The 18507-nt window shown below is 35.0% G+C and overlaps 1 protein-coding gene and 1 pseudogene across 9 annotated transcripts in view; one reads left to right on the forward strand and one right to left on the reverse strand.

Annotated features, from left to right (window-relative positions):
- The window catches only part of NTRK2 (neurotrophic receptor tyrosine kinase 2), a 319040-nt gene that overhangs the window by 262333 nt on the left and 38200 nt on the right, over positions 1 to 18507 (reverse strand). For all 9 annotated transcript variants that reach the window (XM_039875643.1, XM_039875642.1, XM_039875641.1 and 6 more), the window contains 3 exons: positions 4149 to 4285; positions 3520 to 3652; positions 802 to 1107 (listed from right to left, as the gene is read on the reverse strand). In XM_039875643.1, coding sequence (XP_039731577.1) covers positions 802 to 1107; positions 3520 to 3652; positions 4149 to 4285 — 576 coding nt within the window. The remainder of the gene's footprint in view (positions 1 to 801; positions 1108 to 3519; positions 3653 to 4148; positions 4286 to 18507) is intronic.
- Positions 14509 to 14624, forward strand: LOC120613000 (uncharacterized; annotated as a pseudogene).

Consider the following 18507-nt stretch of genomic DNA (forward strand, 5'->3'; position numbering starts at 1 on the left):
GAAAGAAAAGAAAGAAAAGAAAGAAAAGAAAGAAAAGAAAGAAAAGAAAGAAAAGAAAGAAAAGAAAGAAAAGAAAGAAAAGAAAGAAAAGAAAGAAAAGAAAGAAAAGAAAGAAAAGAAAGAAAAGAAAGAAAAGAAAGAAAAGAAAGAAAAAGAAAAGATACCTCAACTCAGTCAGTCCAGGTCAGCAAAACATGCTAAGACACTGGTTTCTCATCCATGGATGATGGGGTATGATTCTGAATTCCAAATGGGTAAAAGGTTAGGAAATGCTTCTTTAACAGCTCAGGAGTCAACTAAACACAGCCAACCAAGCTGCTCATGGTTTTGCAAGAGTTTTGACATTGTGTGTACAAAATCTCATTAAACATTTGAGATAAAAATAATACATGTATATCAGATTATTGTTCGAAATTATTCATTCCCCTCTCCCCTCACCCTGCACACACCTTCTTGAAAGGAGTGAGTTCCTGCCCCATGACTTGCTTTGGCCGATGGCATATGGGCTGAAGAAACCATGTGCCAGTCTTGAACCTAGGCCTTATTTCTAGTTGTCCCCTTATACTCTACAACTCTACACTCACCATAGAAAGCAGATCTCCTGTGTAGCTGCTGCTTCCTCACCCGGAACCCCAGAATAAAGCCACATGGAACATAACTGCCTGGCTGACCTATAGACCCAAGACTAACTAATGTTGTAAACCACTGGTTTGGGGGCTGGTTTATTGTACATATGATTTTGTCCATAGTTGAGTGATAGACCTTATTGTCTCTCCAGAGTCAAAAGCATCAGGGACTCACCATCATCGATTCCAGGCCAGCCCATGAAGTGAGCAGAAATCTGTTTCTCATCCTTCCCATACTCATTCTTGGCTACTAACTTGTAGTCCCCATTGTTCATGTGAGTGGGATTGTCCAGCTGGAGGCAGCCATGGTACTCCGTGTGGTTGGTAACATGGATTTTAGTACAGATGTATTTGGACTCATTCAGTATTGCCCCATTATAGAACCACTGAAGCGCAGGTTTGGGGTTGCCTTTCACAGTGAATGGAATGCACCAGTGGTGGTCTGAGGTTGGAGATTCGAGAAATGTGATAGTTGGAGCAACTAAATTGAAAAAGAGAGAGTTAATAGCATCAGAAAGCTCGGAATTTTCCCCATCTCCAGATTTCTGTGTCATCAATAGGGGATTTTATTCAACCACTGTTCAGTTTAAGAAAACACATGACCAGCGACCCTGGAATCATCAGTATTTTGTATCATCATCAAGGCTGAATTAATTCCCTACAGAGAGCTTCAGAGAGACTCCTTTCCCCGCTTTGCTTAAGATCCATGCATTGCAGTCATTTTTCACATCTATTCAATGTGGGAACCAGCTCCAAACAGATACCAGAGATTCTGACAGTGGAGAGGGTTCAATTGAAGTTGACTTTGGTTTATATGCCTTGATATAATGTAGATTCACCACCAAAACATTGAAGGCTACTATTTTTACAGTACTTCACTAAATGATACTAATAATGACAAAAATGACTTTGGAAATCTTGTCTGAACCCCCAGTCTCGTGTAAGTTATCTAAAACAGATCAAAGTGATCAATGCGATGAATGTTGCTACTGATGCTGATTGATTATTATAAAGTATGATAAATTGCTATTTTTCATCGATTGTCAATAGTAAATGCTCTTTAAAAGCATCACATTTCATTATAGTACAGTCCATTTTGGCTAGGATTCCAGATGTCAATGTTTTGATCCTCTAAATGTCTGAAGTCCTAACTAAACAAACTAGAGATTATTTTAACATTAAATGTAAAGCACTTTATGCTTTGGGGAAACAAACATTATCGAGCAGCATCTTTAAACAGAGTATCCTAGATGAAAGTATTTAAAACCCCTCATAATTGTTTACTTTAATGTGGTCTGACTTTGATAATTACACAAATAACATCATTTTGAGACCCAATAGCATCACATTTCAGATGAAGAGCCCAAGTCCAATATGGTTAAGTGACTTGGTCAAGGTTACTGAGCAAGGCAGATCTGAAATAAGAATCCAGGTTTCCGGATGCCTAATCCAGAAGTCCTGCCCTCTCATTCATTGCTTCCTAGTCATATATGTTCCTCACACAATGGGGAAAAATAAATCATAGTCTGCTGACCCATACACCCTGAGCGAGGTCACCGCTGATGTTATCTTAGTTGTTAACATGCTGTATCACTTATTCCTTCTACTCTTTATCTAAACTCTGACAGATGAGGTTAATTCTTCAGACCATGGTGACCACATATACATATTAAACTAAAGCGAGAAAATTTGGAATTTGAGTGTCCCTATTTGCTATAAGCACAAAGACCACAATGGGGTAGGGACCACACTTACCTTCCTCCCACCAGCCCAGGTCCCCATGCCCAGGCCCCACTTATTCCTTCCACCATGCTCGAATGAGCTTTTGGAGAGATGCCGATTAAGGACATAAAGCTGGAAGCTGGTTGCATATGTTTGGGGATAACACTGACTTCAGGCTTCTGGGTAGGTCAAAATAATGAGAAATTATAAGTTCGGTACCTACTGGGCATAGTGGTGGTACTGACAGTGATTTTAGTCGTTCACTCCAACAATCACATACTAAGTGTGTGCTATGTGTGAAGATTAACCAGTGTATCATCACCTTGTGTCTACATGTGTGTAGTGTGTATTCGTATATACACACATGCACACCCAAGTTTTTTCTCATCCAAATCCTAATCTAAAGAGAGTAAAACCTCATTAATTTATACCATGCCAGCCCAGGATATGCAATGATGTGAAGAGTATATGTGATTTTTACTGGATACACGTTCCCACTGAACACCACAATCTGGAATGTTAAGATATGTGTCATGTTACTCATAACACTAAAAAATAATGTACATATACTTAAAAAGCATTAATATCCCATACCGTAGTTTTATACTATACAGAAATTTAGAAGTTTTATATAATAATAAGAGATTTTTGCAGAAGATAATAATTTTCAATAATTTAAGTAGGACTCCTCTAACCTTCCCACAGAAACTTGATGTCAAACTAATGAGGTTTTATTGTATCAACAGTGCAAGTAGGTGTTGGGGAACAGCCAGCCTAATACTTTAGGTATCACAACTTTAAGCTTCATATTGCTTTTAAACAGAAAAAAATTTTGAGAAACTGGTTTATAAGAATTTAAACTAAAACATTAACAAGAGGAAGATAAACAGCTCGAAATATGTTCTATCAAAAAAAGACAGGGGAAGGCACAAGAGGACAAGCTTAAGATCAAAAAAGGAGCCTAAAGGAAAGACAGCACATGAGCAAGAGATTAGCAGAAATAGAACAAGTGAAAGAGGCTGATAACATTTCTTAATTAAGGATGCACAAAACATTGCATAAACTTTTTTTTTTAACACACTTAAGCAGCACCCAGAAGTGCCCCAACAACAAATGTAGGTGTGTCTACGATTATTTGCTATTAAAAACACATGCCCATCTGATTACGTACAATGCACAGTGAGGTTCACAGAATCTTGATCTTCTCCTACAAGATTTTCTGCCACACAAGAGATTTGCTTTCCACTGTCATCAGATGAAATGTTAGTTATCCTTAAGGAGCCCTGTGTGTGACTTGTTTCACTCTACAAATGAATTAACAGACAAAGATAATCTTTATTAGGACTGATCCAAACTGATAAGATTTGGGGTTTCTTCCCCTACCTAGAGAAAATAATTGATAACATTAGAAAATGTTTCCAGCCTAATCAGAAAGGCAAAGGAGTAAATGAGAAGTCATTCTATTTCTCTAGATTTCAATTGCTTAATATGTGAAGTTGATTTAATCCTTGAACTCCTACCTACTTTCCTCCTAGAGAAAAGGAGAGTCACTCACCTTGCTCATGATGACATGAAAATGCTCACTAGAGACATAGAAACTTTCCAGTGTATTGGGTTTACATAAGTAAAATGCAAACCTACATTAGTCTTTGTTAGATAAGAGTAAACAGAAAGTAAATGTACAACAAAAATTCATCGTTCGTGGCCCTATAAAATATTAAATGATCGTAGGTTAATACGATCTTAAGTTCTGAGACACTCTCATCTCTATATGAACACAGAGCCAAACAAAAGCCTTACCATATGTTTGGAAACCAGATTACCGACATCCCAGTACAAATTTGGAACTGGATCACCCGCAACACTACAAGATAACGTGATAGACTTTCCTTCTTCCACAGTGAGGTTAGGTGCTGCCAAATTTGCTGATGGCAAACCTGTGGAACAAGAAAAGTAAACAGAGATATGTATGAATAGTTAAAGGCATTATCATAATGAGAGCAATAAATTAAAAACTCTTTATGCTTTAAAATTAACAATTATTTACTTCCTGAGACTGATTTATGTTGATCTGAAAAAGTTCCAGGTTGATAAGCTTTACAGGCTTAAAGTGAACCAAAAATGTGCAGTAATAAGATTAGAAAAAAAATTTACACATTTCTTGAAAATATTATTTTTTCATTTAAAAAAACACTAGTTTGTAGAACTATGTCTTCTACTTCTTTTTCTGTTCTACAGTTACTACTCCAGCTTTTTGCACATAGATAGATACTGTATTTGTGGACCATCTTATCTCTCCCATCTCCTCCCCTCCACATTTTTATAGTCAAGAACAAGAGGGTGAAAGGCATCTACATTTTTTGCATAAATCTATTTTTTGCATTAAGTAACTCATAAATCTAATCCACTACCAGACTTAGATTTTGAAAGAGTCAGACTATGATTTTGAAATCTAGGTTTCAAAATCAGACCTAGATTTTGAAAGAGTCAGAATCAGACTATAGAAGAAAATGTAGTTTCAAAGCATTTTTCAAAGACATGAAGCTTGAAACATCACAATATTACAATATTTCAAAACTATATTAATCACAGTTAAATATTATGGCAAAATTGGTCATCCTATTTATGATATGATAAAAAAAAAGTTATATGGATCCTTATTCCAATGGAAAGTTCTTTCGTGGAAAAACCTTGAGAAAATATTATCCAAAGAAATTTGGAACCTTATAAACATTTTTCAATACTTCAGGAGAGTATTATTTTTATAGTTTTACATTTGGAAAGCTAGCTTTCCTTTATTGATGACGCTATCACTTCATTAAACTATCACACCTATGGGGTGTTTATGCTGCTTGTAACCACGTAGGAATCATAGTATTTCACATGAAGGCAGGTCTCAGAGCGCGTAACAATGTCAGGTCCTGCCAATAAAGCTAGTCCCTTGCTGGATATCAGAAACTCTACTTGCAACTGCGTTCACCCCAACAGCTGTGTCCCATGGAACTATGACAGATCATTAACTCAGGAGTAACCCGGAGGTCAGAAAAGGCAATTCATCTTCAAAAGCCATTAAATTGCAATTAACCCACCCACCTAGTGGTATCTGACCCACCATCTTCACAATACTATGCATAAACCCTTCCCTTATGATGCAGTCCTTACTAACAAAGCCATTATTCTTTATTACTAAAACCAGACTGGAACAAGATTTATACAGAGCATGTCTCATTGTTCTTCCACAATTGACAGAGGATTTGTCAACAAGATCTGGCATCCATTGACTTGTGTGATCTCTTCAGAACTCTTCCTTCCTGCCAGCACCCAATAGAGAGCAATGTATATCTTTCACTGGGTTTCAAAAAGACCCCTAATTCTCTGAGTTATACAGGACAATGAAGCATATATAAGTGATCAAGAGGCAGCACAGTTAACAGGAATGAGAACTGGGTCAGGAGTCAGGAGCCTTAAATCCTACACCTGGCTCATAGTTGGGTGAGTTATTTCCTCTCCGAATTTTAATTTCTACAAAATTAAGCTGTTCAAATATAAGATCTAGCTCTAATTTCTTCTAGTTCTAATAGTTGGTGACAACTTCTATGACTATCAAGCTTCTCAATTTATTAAGAAATGTGTCAAGGCAAGATATAAGACAGGGACTTAGTGAAAAATCTCCTTGAAGTCAGTGATATGATCTAGGTGACTTTTTTAAACTATGTGTTTTTCAAAATCAAAATATGTAATTGATAGTTTGAAGAGTCTGTAATTCTACAAAGCTTGTTATGAAAAATATTCAAACTGCTATGTGAAAACAGTAATCTTGCCTCACCCACGTGGTACTATTTTCTGTTACCCAGAGGCGCTCATTTCATCCCTTTTAACTTCTTTTTCGGGTATTGATCTCTACATCACTAAATATCGTGCTTATATTGCTACTTCTTGATTTTTCTGTTTTAACATTATCTACTGACCTCTCGCTATGGAAGGTGAGAACCAGGCTCACTTTCACAGAGAAGGCCAGCCCTTTCCACATGCCCATAGCACACTCAACATACTCTGTCTTCGTATCATTCTATGTGCTATGAAATTAGGTTGTCTAGATAAAGTTCATTATAAAAATATAAACCCCACTAACAGCTGAGCCATCATACGTAATAGTTATACTACCAAATTTAAGACAGCATTAATTATAGGATACAACACTGAGGCATGTACCACTAAGAAAGAAAAAAAAAAACAATGCCAACTCAACTATGATGCAATGCTTTCTTCCCACTTAGATCCCCTATTATTTGGACATTGCACCTTCTGGATATTCCAACAAATGTTTTACCCTTTTCTTTCCTAGTTTCCTTTTTTTTTTTGGTCTATTTGTTCTATTACAGGGAGATTTGCTCAGATTTACCTTTCAAACCCGCTTTTGAAGTTTTCATTTCTCTATCATGTTGTTAGTTTTCAAGGCTTACCTTTTGTTCCTGAATGGTCTTCTCTTTTTATAGTACCCTGTTTTTCTTTCATGGGTGCAATCCCTCTTCTGACCATTATGAGACATTAATGATAATTTCTTTTTAAATTTTTCTTTTCTCCAAATCAACTTTCTTTCTTGTAGCTTTTTTCTTTCTCCCTTAGATTGTTTTGTTTTTGTCTTTCATATTATAAGTTTTTCTCAAACAGTTGATGACCCTTGGCCATTTATACATCCATAAGAATTAGGTATTAGAAGCATTGTGTATTTATTAACTGTCGGCTTCACTGTAGCACAATATTATTGGCCTCTTTACTGGGTACTCCCTGATGTCAGTATTATTAAATCATTTTGGGGAAGGGACCGGTCAAATTATTCAGACATTGTTCTTTCAGCGTCCTGCTTGGGAGAGGAAGAAGACTAGAAATAGCAATATTCCATATGTAAATCCATCATTTTCTTATGGTTCTCACAGCCTCAACTCTATCTGGAGTTCTTCATGACCTTTGTTTTATCCTCTTTAGAGAATAAGCCTGCTGATGAAGGAGAGTAATATGATCTAGGATGTATGGAACAAAATAAGATAAACTGCTTAATAGACTTTCAACCAATCTCCTGTATTTGGCATTACCTGTACTCTCACTTCTTGAGCCTTGCAGCAGTTCTGCAATATAAACCAAGTTTCCCCTAGCCTTTCCCCATTGCCAACATGGTAACCAGTATTCTCATCTTTTAAGACAGTTACTACTCATCTATGTCCTTTCCAGCTTGCAATTTATGTGCTTTGTTGACTCCTCTGTCATCTTCTTTGTACTTATAGATTTATTTGCTGATTCTGGAGGAACCATGGAGCCTGCCACAGTGCTTATTCTTAAGGTACAACCTCCTCCACAGCCAGACTCCACCAATGGAGCTTGGAGCCACCCCTTTCAGTAGCTCAAGTATAAACCTATCAGATGAATTTCCTACCTTTTATAAATGTATCTCATAGTTTGGAAATTTTGAGCAGAAAAGGTTAAAATAAAGAAATTCTCAGTAGAGAATTTTATGCCATAATCTAATTTCCTCTAAAAAATCTAATGTAGTTTTTTTTTCTTCAAGCCTAGATTTCTATGACTAACAAGTCTAAAAATGCTTAATTTCAGTAACAATAACAACATTTGGGGGTCATTCACTGAACCAGATACTCTTGTCTAATATTTTAAATTATTGTTTTATTTAATCCTTACAACCAATCTTAAAGTTAAGTATTTTCCCTCATTGAATTAATAAAGATCATAAAATTTGGAAAAATCGAATACATCCTCTAAAGTTGCTCAAGTACCTATAGTCCTGGGATTTGAACCCAAAGCAGGGTCTTCACAATGACACTATACTACCTCCCCAGACTGCACTATATCCATTTTGGCACAGACCATAAATACCAATACAGATCTATGATCCAGGAATTTGGTTCAATAAAAAAATAATTACATGTCTATTCGTGAGGAAGAATGAGTCTCTTTTATTTATAGAGAAATTGTATCACCCTGTCATAGCAGTTTCCAAAGGAATCTGTGCAAAATTGGCCAAGACTAGATCTTTTAAATGTAAAGTCTTCCACAAATGAGTAAGCATCTGACTCACGTTAATTCTACAGCATTAATATGCTGGCCAAAGACTCAATAATGGAAAAAACAATCTGTACTTGAAATATCACTTGAGGTTTAATTAGTACAATAAAAATGAATTGGGAAGCATGAATAGCCAAGGCAGGATAAACCATTTGCCAGGCACTACTTCCTGGCTTAATAAGATTTGAAATCGGCACAAGTACAGAGCAAAGCTCAGCAATGCTTCCAAGAGCTTCTAGCACTACTGTAATGGGATCCTGATTTAAGCTTTAGAGACGTCTTCCTTTGCCCTCTGAGAAACCTCACTAAAGATAAGTGATGACCAACTGCCTAAGCAACAGACACCTCTGTATCTATGTCTCTTGACCTGGACGTGCTCAGAAAAGACATACCAGCCTGCAGATCTCTGCAGAAAATCATCAACCGTCCAGTGACAAGGCTGGCTTTCTTTAGACCAGGGCTTCCCAAACTTTATGTGCATATGAATCACCAGCAGATTTTATTAAAAATGTTTCTTCCTTTCCATTAGGTCTAGGTTGGGGTCTGAGTGTCTGTATTTCTAACACCCTGTTCCACAGACCACACTTTCGAGTAGCAAGGGGTTAGACAATGGATGTTAGACAATTGTTCACTAGGCTTCCATCTCTACAACTATTACTCTTAAATCTGACAGGGGTCTGAGCAATCATCTAGTCCAGCAAACTTCCCCCAAAGTGTGTAGTATGTTCTTTGGAAATCTAATTCTTTGAGACACTCTATATTAAAAAAAAAAAAAAAAAATCAAGATTAAAAAAAAAATAGGAAATTCTGTAACTTGGATGTTCACTATGCATATTACCACATTAAAAGCTCTGAGAAGTCCTGCTCTAAAGGACCCATTTAATTTTCATTGATCTTATATTCCCCAAGCTTATTTAAGTACATACCATTTCTTTGTGATACCTTGTGGCTTTGTTATTTTTATTTGAAGCAATTTGACAAAATATAAGATCTACACATTTAAATTTGGATATAAAATATGTTTAAAGCTAAATATTCCTATTGATAATAATAATATTAATAGTTAATATTTATTGAGTACTTAATATGAGCTAGACTTAATCTGAAATATTGTCTATACTATCTGTCATCTTTAAAACTCTAGAGAATGTCAATAGTATCCCTATTGCCAGATGAAGAAGTTAAAGCTTATCAAGCGCCACAAGTAAATAGCCATGAGTGGGAGTTGGCCCTGACCCACATCTGTCTGTCTATGGTCTTAACCAATAAATTGATTGGCTGCTTCCTTTATTAGGCTCTTCTGTGCTTCTGTTCCCATCCATTGGTGCGCACGTCTTAAGAGCTGACAATACCGATTAGGCCCTTTGATTACTAATTCAAAGTATGCAGGTTCTCATTTTCTAATAATTAAAGAAAACTAACTGCTAATCACTTTGGATTATTAACTAAGCTTTGCAATAAATGAGATGAGTCAAGTTTGGGTTTTATTTTTCAATATGTACCTATAAGTCTAGACTGTGTTTTTTGTTTTTTATTTTTTTCATCTCATTTTAGTGATCTCGAACTCTGTTCATTTTGTGTTGGGTCATCACTCCATGTGTATAAAAATATTCAAGTAAATTATGATTTTGTTGCTCTCTGTCTTCTCTCCTTTCACTTTCTGTCTTCGTGGAATATCTTCCAATTTCTTTGTCGCCTAGACTTATATATATTTCACTACCAGAAATGATGCCAGAATGAGCCTGACCTACTTAAAAGATGCTGCTTTACATCTGGTTGCAAAAATGACAGAAAATTAGCAAAGAAAACTTCAAGGCTCAAACTGAAAAGGGGGAGGAGGAAGTAGACAAGGGTAAAGGGAGTCAAATATATGATGACAGAAGGAAATTTAACTTTGGTGAACACAATGCAATATACATGCGATGTATTACTGAATTGTACACTTGAAACCTATATAATTTCATTAACTAATGCCACCTCGATAAATTTAAGAAAAAAAGAAAATTGTGCTTCTATACTTGTGTGAGTCGTGTCATTACAGTGACAGTAACCACAAAACTTCCAAACACAAAAATTTGAAGTGGCTGGCAGGTTAGAAAAACAGCTTTATTTGCCATTCTAAAAAAGGTAAAGAAAAGCACCAGTTCATTGTGTATCTTGCCTTATTTTAACAGGTAAAACCTGATCTCTAATAAAAATAAGCAATGCAGTAAACTAGATTTTGTATGTTTTTTTAAAAATCAATGCAGTTAAGATGCTAAGAATATAATGTTTTAAATCAATCTAACTTCCGCATAAAGTATTAATACAGCATTTCTTTTTAATTCTCTGTGAATACTAACATAGAATTACTAACAGTCTATTTTCCTGGTTTCAAACAAATAAAAGAGTATGTACAAATATACTAAACAAATGTGTACTACCAACTATGGCAGAAACCAAAAGTAAATCTTCAAAATAAATCATTAAAGTCAATTTACCAGAAGGAACCAGGCCTCTCCTTCCAGGCACCTGTGAACTGACCTTTCTCATCATAAATAGTATTTTGCTGATGTGTCTTAAGGAGTCTCTACATTAAAAGTTTGAAGATTGGAAATGCGGAAAATTGAAATTGTCAGTATAAATAAGAAAGAAACCAAAGGCGGGCCTGATTTCAATCCATGAACCCATTAAGGGTGTTTTATACAGTAACTGCACAGTCCTTCAACCAACAACTGACTTACCACCTTACATTCACAGTTGGACTATGGTAACTAGTCAGCTTAGTAAAATGGGTTGAAGGATTGTTTTGATATAATCCAGAGGAATAATGCCTTTCTTAAATATATTTGCCATCTACTTAGAACAGAGCATTGCATCCACTATTAATACTTCCTGAAGAAACTCTCTTCCAGAGATTTGAATCATAATTTAAAAATTAAAGTGTAAAGTACACTGTTCCTTAATAATCTCATTCAGCCAAAAGAAATTATTGGAAAGTTTTTTGAAAACTAACTACTGAAGAGCAACCAAGGATAGAAGAATTGGGTACAAAAATTTTAGAATATATTATGTGAAAACAATTTCATTGAAAAATCACCAAAAGAAGTAGGATTTTGATATGGAATGATAAATAGCCTTTCTTCATCAGCACTTGTGATTTGGTTTCCGTCTTCAGAATCAGCGCCCTTAGTATCCCTTTTTTTCTGGTTACTGTGGAAATTTCATATGATCATGTTCTGTTGACTTGCAGTATAAAGTTTTTCTAAAGTTAAAAAGGACTTTATAGAGAAAGAGACCACTACATGTTTCACAGCATGAATACATTTATGATAATTCATGGCAGGACAGGACTGTTAGGAAAAAAGTGGGGGACATTCCAACTGTGCTGCTAATGGGAATTATGCAGTTAAACTTCTCAGCCTCTCCTGCCATGCTTGCTCAATCACTAAGAGCAGAAGGAAAAATAAGAGATTTTTTTGTTCAAAATGCAATGACGACGAAATCTTCAAAGGGAACTAAAAAATGCTGAAACATGCTAAATTGAGCTAGAATAAGTTCTATTAACTTAAATATCCACACCATTATATTAAAAATCCAGTCTAATCTGATCATTAACATAATATAGTTCATGTGTTTATTAATTCATTAATTCAGCAAACATTAATCAAATCCCTATTATATTCAATAGGCACTCTTTAGGATATATGGTTGTATATAAAATATAGACAACTTGTTCACTCTATAATACCTACATGATGAAATACTAAAAGGGGGATTTTGTTTGTTTTTAATTATAGTTGCACACAATAGTATATTAGCTTCAGGTGTACAAGTGATTAAACATTTATATACCTTACAAATTTATGAATTGAACATTCTGATTAGTCTAGTACACATCTGACACCATACATAGTTATTACAATATTATTGACTATATTCCCTATACTGCACTTTAGATTTCCATGTCTATTTTCATAACTGGCAATCAGTACTTCTTAATAAAGGGGAAGTTTTTAAAGAAAACCTACCTTATAAAGAATGAAATCCCAATAGCTCTTTTTTATTGAAATTAAAATATTGCTAGTTGCAAACTAAATACAATGGCCGAAGTTACTGGAAAATTGTTGGTTTACAATGATGAAATACACAAGACCATACTCTCATGAGTTACACCTAGAGTTAGTTTAAAAGTTTGATCAAAAAAGTGGAAATGAGATGAATTTACCATACTTGTGACTTAATTAAAAATCTAGTGTAATTTACTGCTCAGTCTAACTTCTCTTTAAAGAACCAAAGTTGGGAAACCATCATGAAGAAAATTAACACATGACTAAGCCCCAAATTGAAGTCTCTCCATCTCATCTTAAATCTCTAGAAATAATGTAAAAAAAATTTTAATACAGAACCGTGTTGGAAAACAAGAAAGCATATTGTCGATGGATAAGAAACTATGAAGAATCCCTGAAAAGAAAAAGCAGGGAAACAGACTTAAAGAAAAACAACACAGCCCCAGATGAACACATAGTATGTGGTAGACAAAATAGGGAAGCTTTAGGTCATCCTAAGATTGAAGGGGTGAACCACAGAGCAGAGCAGAGCCCCACACAAGCCACACCACAAAGTCAATGGTTAACAAGAAGAGGAATAAACTTTCCACGTCCTGCCCTTACCTGCTCACTGTGGACACAGCATACAACAACAGCTGCCTCCAAGTAGAGCAATGAATGTGAGAACGTTATGGGAGAAATCAGTCATGTTAGATGCTGTAACACCTCAGAGATACAGTGAGCCTCAATGTGGAAAAAGGTGTTTCAGTCATAAACACCAACCACTAGAGATTGCAAAAATTAGAAAATGATTGCTGGAAGGTGAAAAATTCAGTAGCTGGAGAAATAGTTGGAGAGAAAAGTAGTGAGTAAACCGATTCTCCCATAATGCAGCACAAAAGAACAAGCAGATGGAAAGTATTACAGAAAAATTGAGAGATATGAAGGGAGGAGCCAGAAGTGTAAATATTCATCAAATAAATTAGAAAATTCTTCCGGAACTGAAGATATGAATACTCATATTGAAAGGGTACACTGCCTATCAACCAGAATAAATTTTAAACACCCACACGCATGCACGCGTGCACGCACACACACACACGCACACACACCTTGTTATGTTATGTTAAATTTTAAGAGTAACAGATAAAGAGAAAATCTTAAAAGCTTCTAGAGAAAAAGAAAAGCAGAGGTTACCTAACAAGAAATAAGCATCAGGTTGGCCTTGAGCATCTAATCGGCAAGGATGAATACAAGAAAAATATGTACAATATCTGCAAAAATCTAAAATAAAATTATTTTGAGTCTAGAATTTTATACTCAGTCAATCCCATTGAGAAGAAAAAAAAATACAGGCTGATTTTCCACCAGGCAAGAATGTAAAGATTTTATTTTTTTAATTTCTCTGAAAAAAAATTAGAGAAATGAATATACTCCAGCAAAAAAAAACAAAAATAAACAACAACAACAAAAAAAGCACTCCATGAGAAAGTAGTAGGATACAAAAATCAATGATACACAAAGAAATAGTAAATCTTCAAAAAAAAAAAATAAAGTGGCAATCTAAGAATAAAATCCCAGAAGACAACAATGTAAGAGATGGGAGGAGAAAGTAACGAGAAGTAAAAGCATCTTGTCTTCTTAAAGGTTACCTCTATATACTTAAAGAAAATATGTTTAAGTATGTGTGGTAAATATTTTGGCATTATACATTTATAAAAACAGAAACAATTCATAACATTCAAAGAATTAAAAAATAAATTTTAAAGAATACTGTCGGGAGAAAAGGAAAACTAAACAAAGCATATAAATAGATAATTCACTGAAGAATAAACACAATGTCCAATAAATATAGAAGACACTGAACAGCAATCAGGAAAATGCAAACTATAAAACAATGATATACCATTTTTTAGAGATAAAAATTAAGAAGTTCGCTAATATCAAGGTATACTTTGCTGGAGTGGCTATAAATTGATACACCTATTTTCTAAAGTAGAAAGAATATATATCAAAAAATTCTGCTTCCTACTATGTACTCTAAAAAAAACTTTTGCATCTTTAGCCATGCCACCCTGAACAAGCCCGATCCCATCTGATCTCAGAAGCTAAGCAGGATTGAGCCTGGTTAGTACTTGGATGGGAGACCACATAGGACCAGGTGCTGTAGGCATAAAAAACAAAAAATTAAGGGATTGTAAGCTGACAAGGTCTTTGCAATCTGTGAGGTCAACCAAGGGTTGCCTCGCCTAAAAAAAAATAAAATAAGTAAATAAAAATAAAATTTTAAAAAGCTTTTGCATTTGTACATATGTGCAAAGAGTACCAACAAGGATGTTTATTGAAACATTTTTGTAGTAATGAAAAATTGTAAATAAACTAAATATCAATCAATATGGACAATTAAATATGTGTAGTAAATATTTTGGCATTATCCTACATGAATACCATGCAATGATTAAAAAGAATATTATAGATCTAAGACTATTGGCCTGAAATGGTCGCAAACATGAAAAAGACAAGCTTTATGTATAATATAGGAAGTTATTTTACAACAAAATGTATCAATATTATTTGTGCAATTATAAATAAAAACACTTAAAAGAAAATAAAAATTAACAGAGAAATAACCTAACAGTCTAAGAATATGAAAGTGGTAGAAAAATAAGTCTACCAATTCACCTTTAATAATGTTGCTTTTTGAAAAGCACTGTTCATATTGAAATTAATTGCGAATATTATCATGAATGTAACAATTCAATCCTAATCCATCAATCGAGAGCATGACCTCTGAATTCAAAGTCTCACTCTTATATACACAATTTATTGACCAATCTATAGAAAACAAAAAATCATTGAAAACTGACAAATTGATCAAGAAGAATCAAGACCAGTTCATTGCTACCCTTCCCCTACTGCAATCACAATGGTCTGTCCACAACACATGGTGGGGTGCATTACAGGAATGCCGTCAAGACAACATGGCCAAAACTAAAATTTAAAAAAATAATAAAACAGAATTGGTTTCAGGCAAGGGCAGAGCAGACATCTATTAAGAGGCAGCTTGTGAAATCAGAGTAGAAGTCAGATGCTTTCTCTTTTTCCCTCTCAGTGGTTGCTGAATCAATGCGATCATAAGAGCCACGGTGATTTGGGAGCTGGCCAAGAGGCCAGGTGACTCAACATTGAATTTCTTGTCTCTCGAGGCGATTTCTCTCACCAGTGCAAATTTATACCAGAACAGAGAACAGTTACCTTCTTATCAATCAGGAAAAGATATATATTAAAAGTTGTTTTTTTTTTTCAGTGCTGGCTAGCAAAGAAAGCTAAGGGAAGTTGGCAAGGAAACAAAGCCTGATTCCCCCATTATGAAGCCAAAGATCTCCAGTTACCAAAAAAAAAAAAAAATCTGTGGCAAGGGTAACTGCTGTCTTCTAAGCCCCTTCAGGGTAAGAAACAAACATTTATCTTTCCTTTTATTACATTCTCATTAAAAATAAGCAGCAGTTATATTTTCCTTAAGTAAAAACTGACCCCAAGCAATAGGGTCATCTGAAAACAAAGAATCAGAAGTAGGCAAGAGGAAAATAAAAACTCAAACAATAGGGTCCTCTTAAAAACAAAGACTCTAACGATGAAAAACTAAAAACCTTCCCTCTAAGATCAGGAACAAGGCAAGGCTGTCCACTATCGCCACTGTTATTCAGTATAACACTGGAGATCCTAGCAAGTGCAATCAAGCAAGAGAAAGATATAAAAGGCATCCAAATAGGAAATGAAGAAGCCAAACTGTCACTATTTGTGGATGACATGATTCTCTATATAGAAAACCCTAAAGACTCCACAAGAACACTACTGAAAACAATAAGCAAATACAGTAAAGTCTCTGGATACAAAATCAATGTTTAAAAATCCATAGCATTCCTATACTCTAATAACGAAGTGTCAGAAAAAGAAGTGGAAAAAATAATTCCTTTTGCAATTGCAACAACAACAACAAAAATACCGAGGAATAAATCTAACGAAACATGTGAAGGACCTATATAATGAAAACTATAAGACCCTATTAAAAGAAACTGAAGAAGATACAAAGAAATGGAAAGATACTCTGTGTTCTTGGATTGGAAGAATCAACATAGTTAAAATGACCATATTACATAAAGCATTATACAGATTTAATGCAATCCCCATCAAAATCCCATTGGTATTTTTTAAAGAAATAATACAAACAATCATCAGATTTGTATGGAAGTACAAAAGACCCCGAATTGCCAAAGCCATCCTGAGAGAAAAGAACAAGGCTGGAGACATCACTCTGCCCAACTTCAAATTATACTACAAAGTGACAGTAATCAAACAGCATGGCATTGGCAGAAAAACAGACACACAAACAAGTGGAACAAAATAGAGAATCCAAAAATAAACCCATATTTATATGGGCAAATAATTTCAACAAAAACGCCAAAAATATACAGTGGAGAAAGGAAAGCCTCTTCAATAAGGGGTACTGGGAAAACTGGAAAGCCACCTGCGAAAGATTGAAACGTTGTCTATCACCACACACCAAAATTAACTCAAAATGGATTAAGGACCTGAATCTAAGACCTGAAACAATAAAATTCCTAGAAGAAAACATAGGAACTAAACTCAAGGACCATGAGCTTAAAGAGGATTTTATAAATTTGACCTCAAAGGCAAGGGAAGTAAAAGCAAAAATAAATGAGTGGAACTACATCAAACTAAAAAGCTTCTGCTCAGCAAAAGAAACCATCAACAAGATAAAGAGACATCCATCTGAATGAGAAAATATATTTGCAAGCAACACCTCCAATAAGGACCTACTACCCAAAATGTACAAAGAACTTTTACAACTCAAAAACAACAAAAAAACAAACAATCCAACCAAAAAATGGGCAGAGGATCTGAACAGACACTTCTCCTTAGAGGACATACAAATGGCGAAAAAATATATGAAAAGGTGCTCAAAATTACTAGCTATTAGGGAAATGCAAATCAAAACCACAATGAGATACCATCTCACACCTGTTAGAATGGCTATTATCAACAGAACAAGTAACAACAGATGTTGGAGAGGATGCGGAGAAATAGGAACCCTCATACACTGCTGGTGGGACTGCAAATTGGTATGGCCATTATGGAAAGCTATATAGAGGGTCCTCAAAAAACTAAGAATTGACCTACCATATGATCCAGCAATCCCTCTACTGGGTATTTACCCCAAAGACTTGAAAACTCATATTCAAAAATATATTTTTACACTGATGTTCATAGCAGCATTATTCACAGTGCCCAGAACATGGAAGCAACCAAAGTGTCCTACGATAGATGATTGGCTAAAGAAGCTGTGGTACATACATACAATGGAATATTACTCAGCCATAAGAAGAGATGAAATACTGCCATTGGCAACAACATGGATGGAACTTGAAATAATAATACCAAGCGAAATAAGCCAGACAAAAAAGGTTGAAAATCACATGATATCACATATGTGGGATATAAACCTAAAAGCAACAAATGAACAAGACAAACAAATAGAGACTCATGGACATGGACAATAGACTAGTGGTTACCAGAAGGGAGAGGGAAAGGGAGAGGGGGAAAATAAAAAAAATAAAATGCTAAAAAAAATTATATATATATAGTATGAAAAAAATAAATAAACTGGCATAAAAAAAAAAAAGACTCTATACATTATAGTTAAAACACAGGTTCCTCACAAACAAGAACCAGATGCTAAATGACTTTCTGTTGAGTCAGCAGCCACTAGACCAGAAGATCAAATACAATTGTGAACTGATTAACTGGTTGACTAACTGATGAAAATTTCAGCAGAGGAATAATATGTATATGTGGGTATTGTAGAGGTATGTCACAGAAGCCCTTAGCAGTAAAATGCTAACAGGCACACTTGGATTCTCCCTCCTCGTAAACACACTGGCCCTCACAGGAAGCTGTGATTTTTTCATATGGAATCCTTTTATATTCTGGAGGTGTCAATGCTGAGGAGAGGAGTGAGGACAAGAGTAAAAGAG

Source organism: Pteropus medius, unplaced genomic scaffold (genome assembly GCF_902729225.1).
Source record: "Pteropus medius unplaced genomic scaffold, Ma_sr-lr_union100, whole genome shotgun sequence".
In the NCBI taxonomy this organism is placed as follows: domain Eukaryota; kingdom Metazoa; phylum Chordata; class Mammalia; order Chiroptera; family Pteropodidae; genus Pteropus; species Pteropus medius.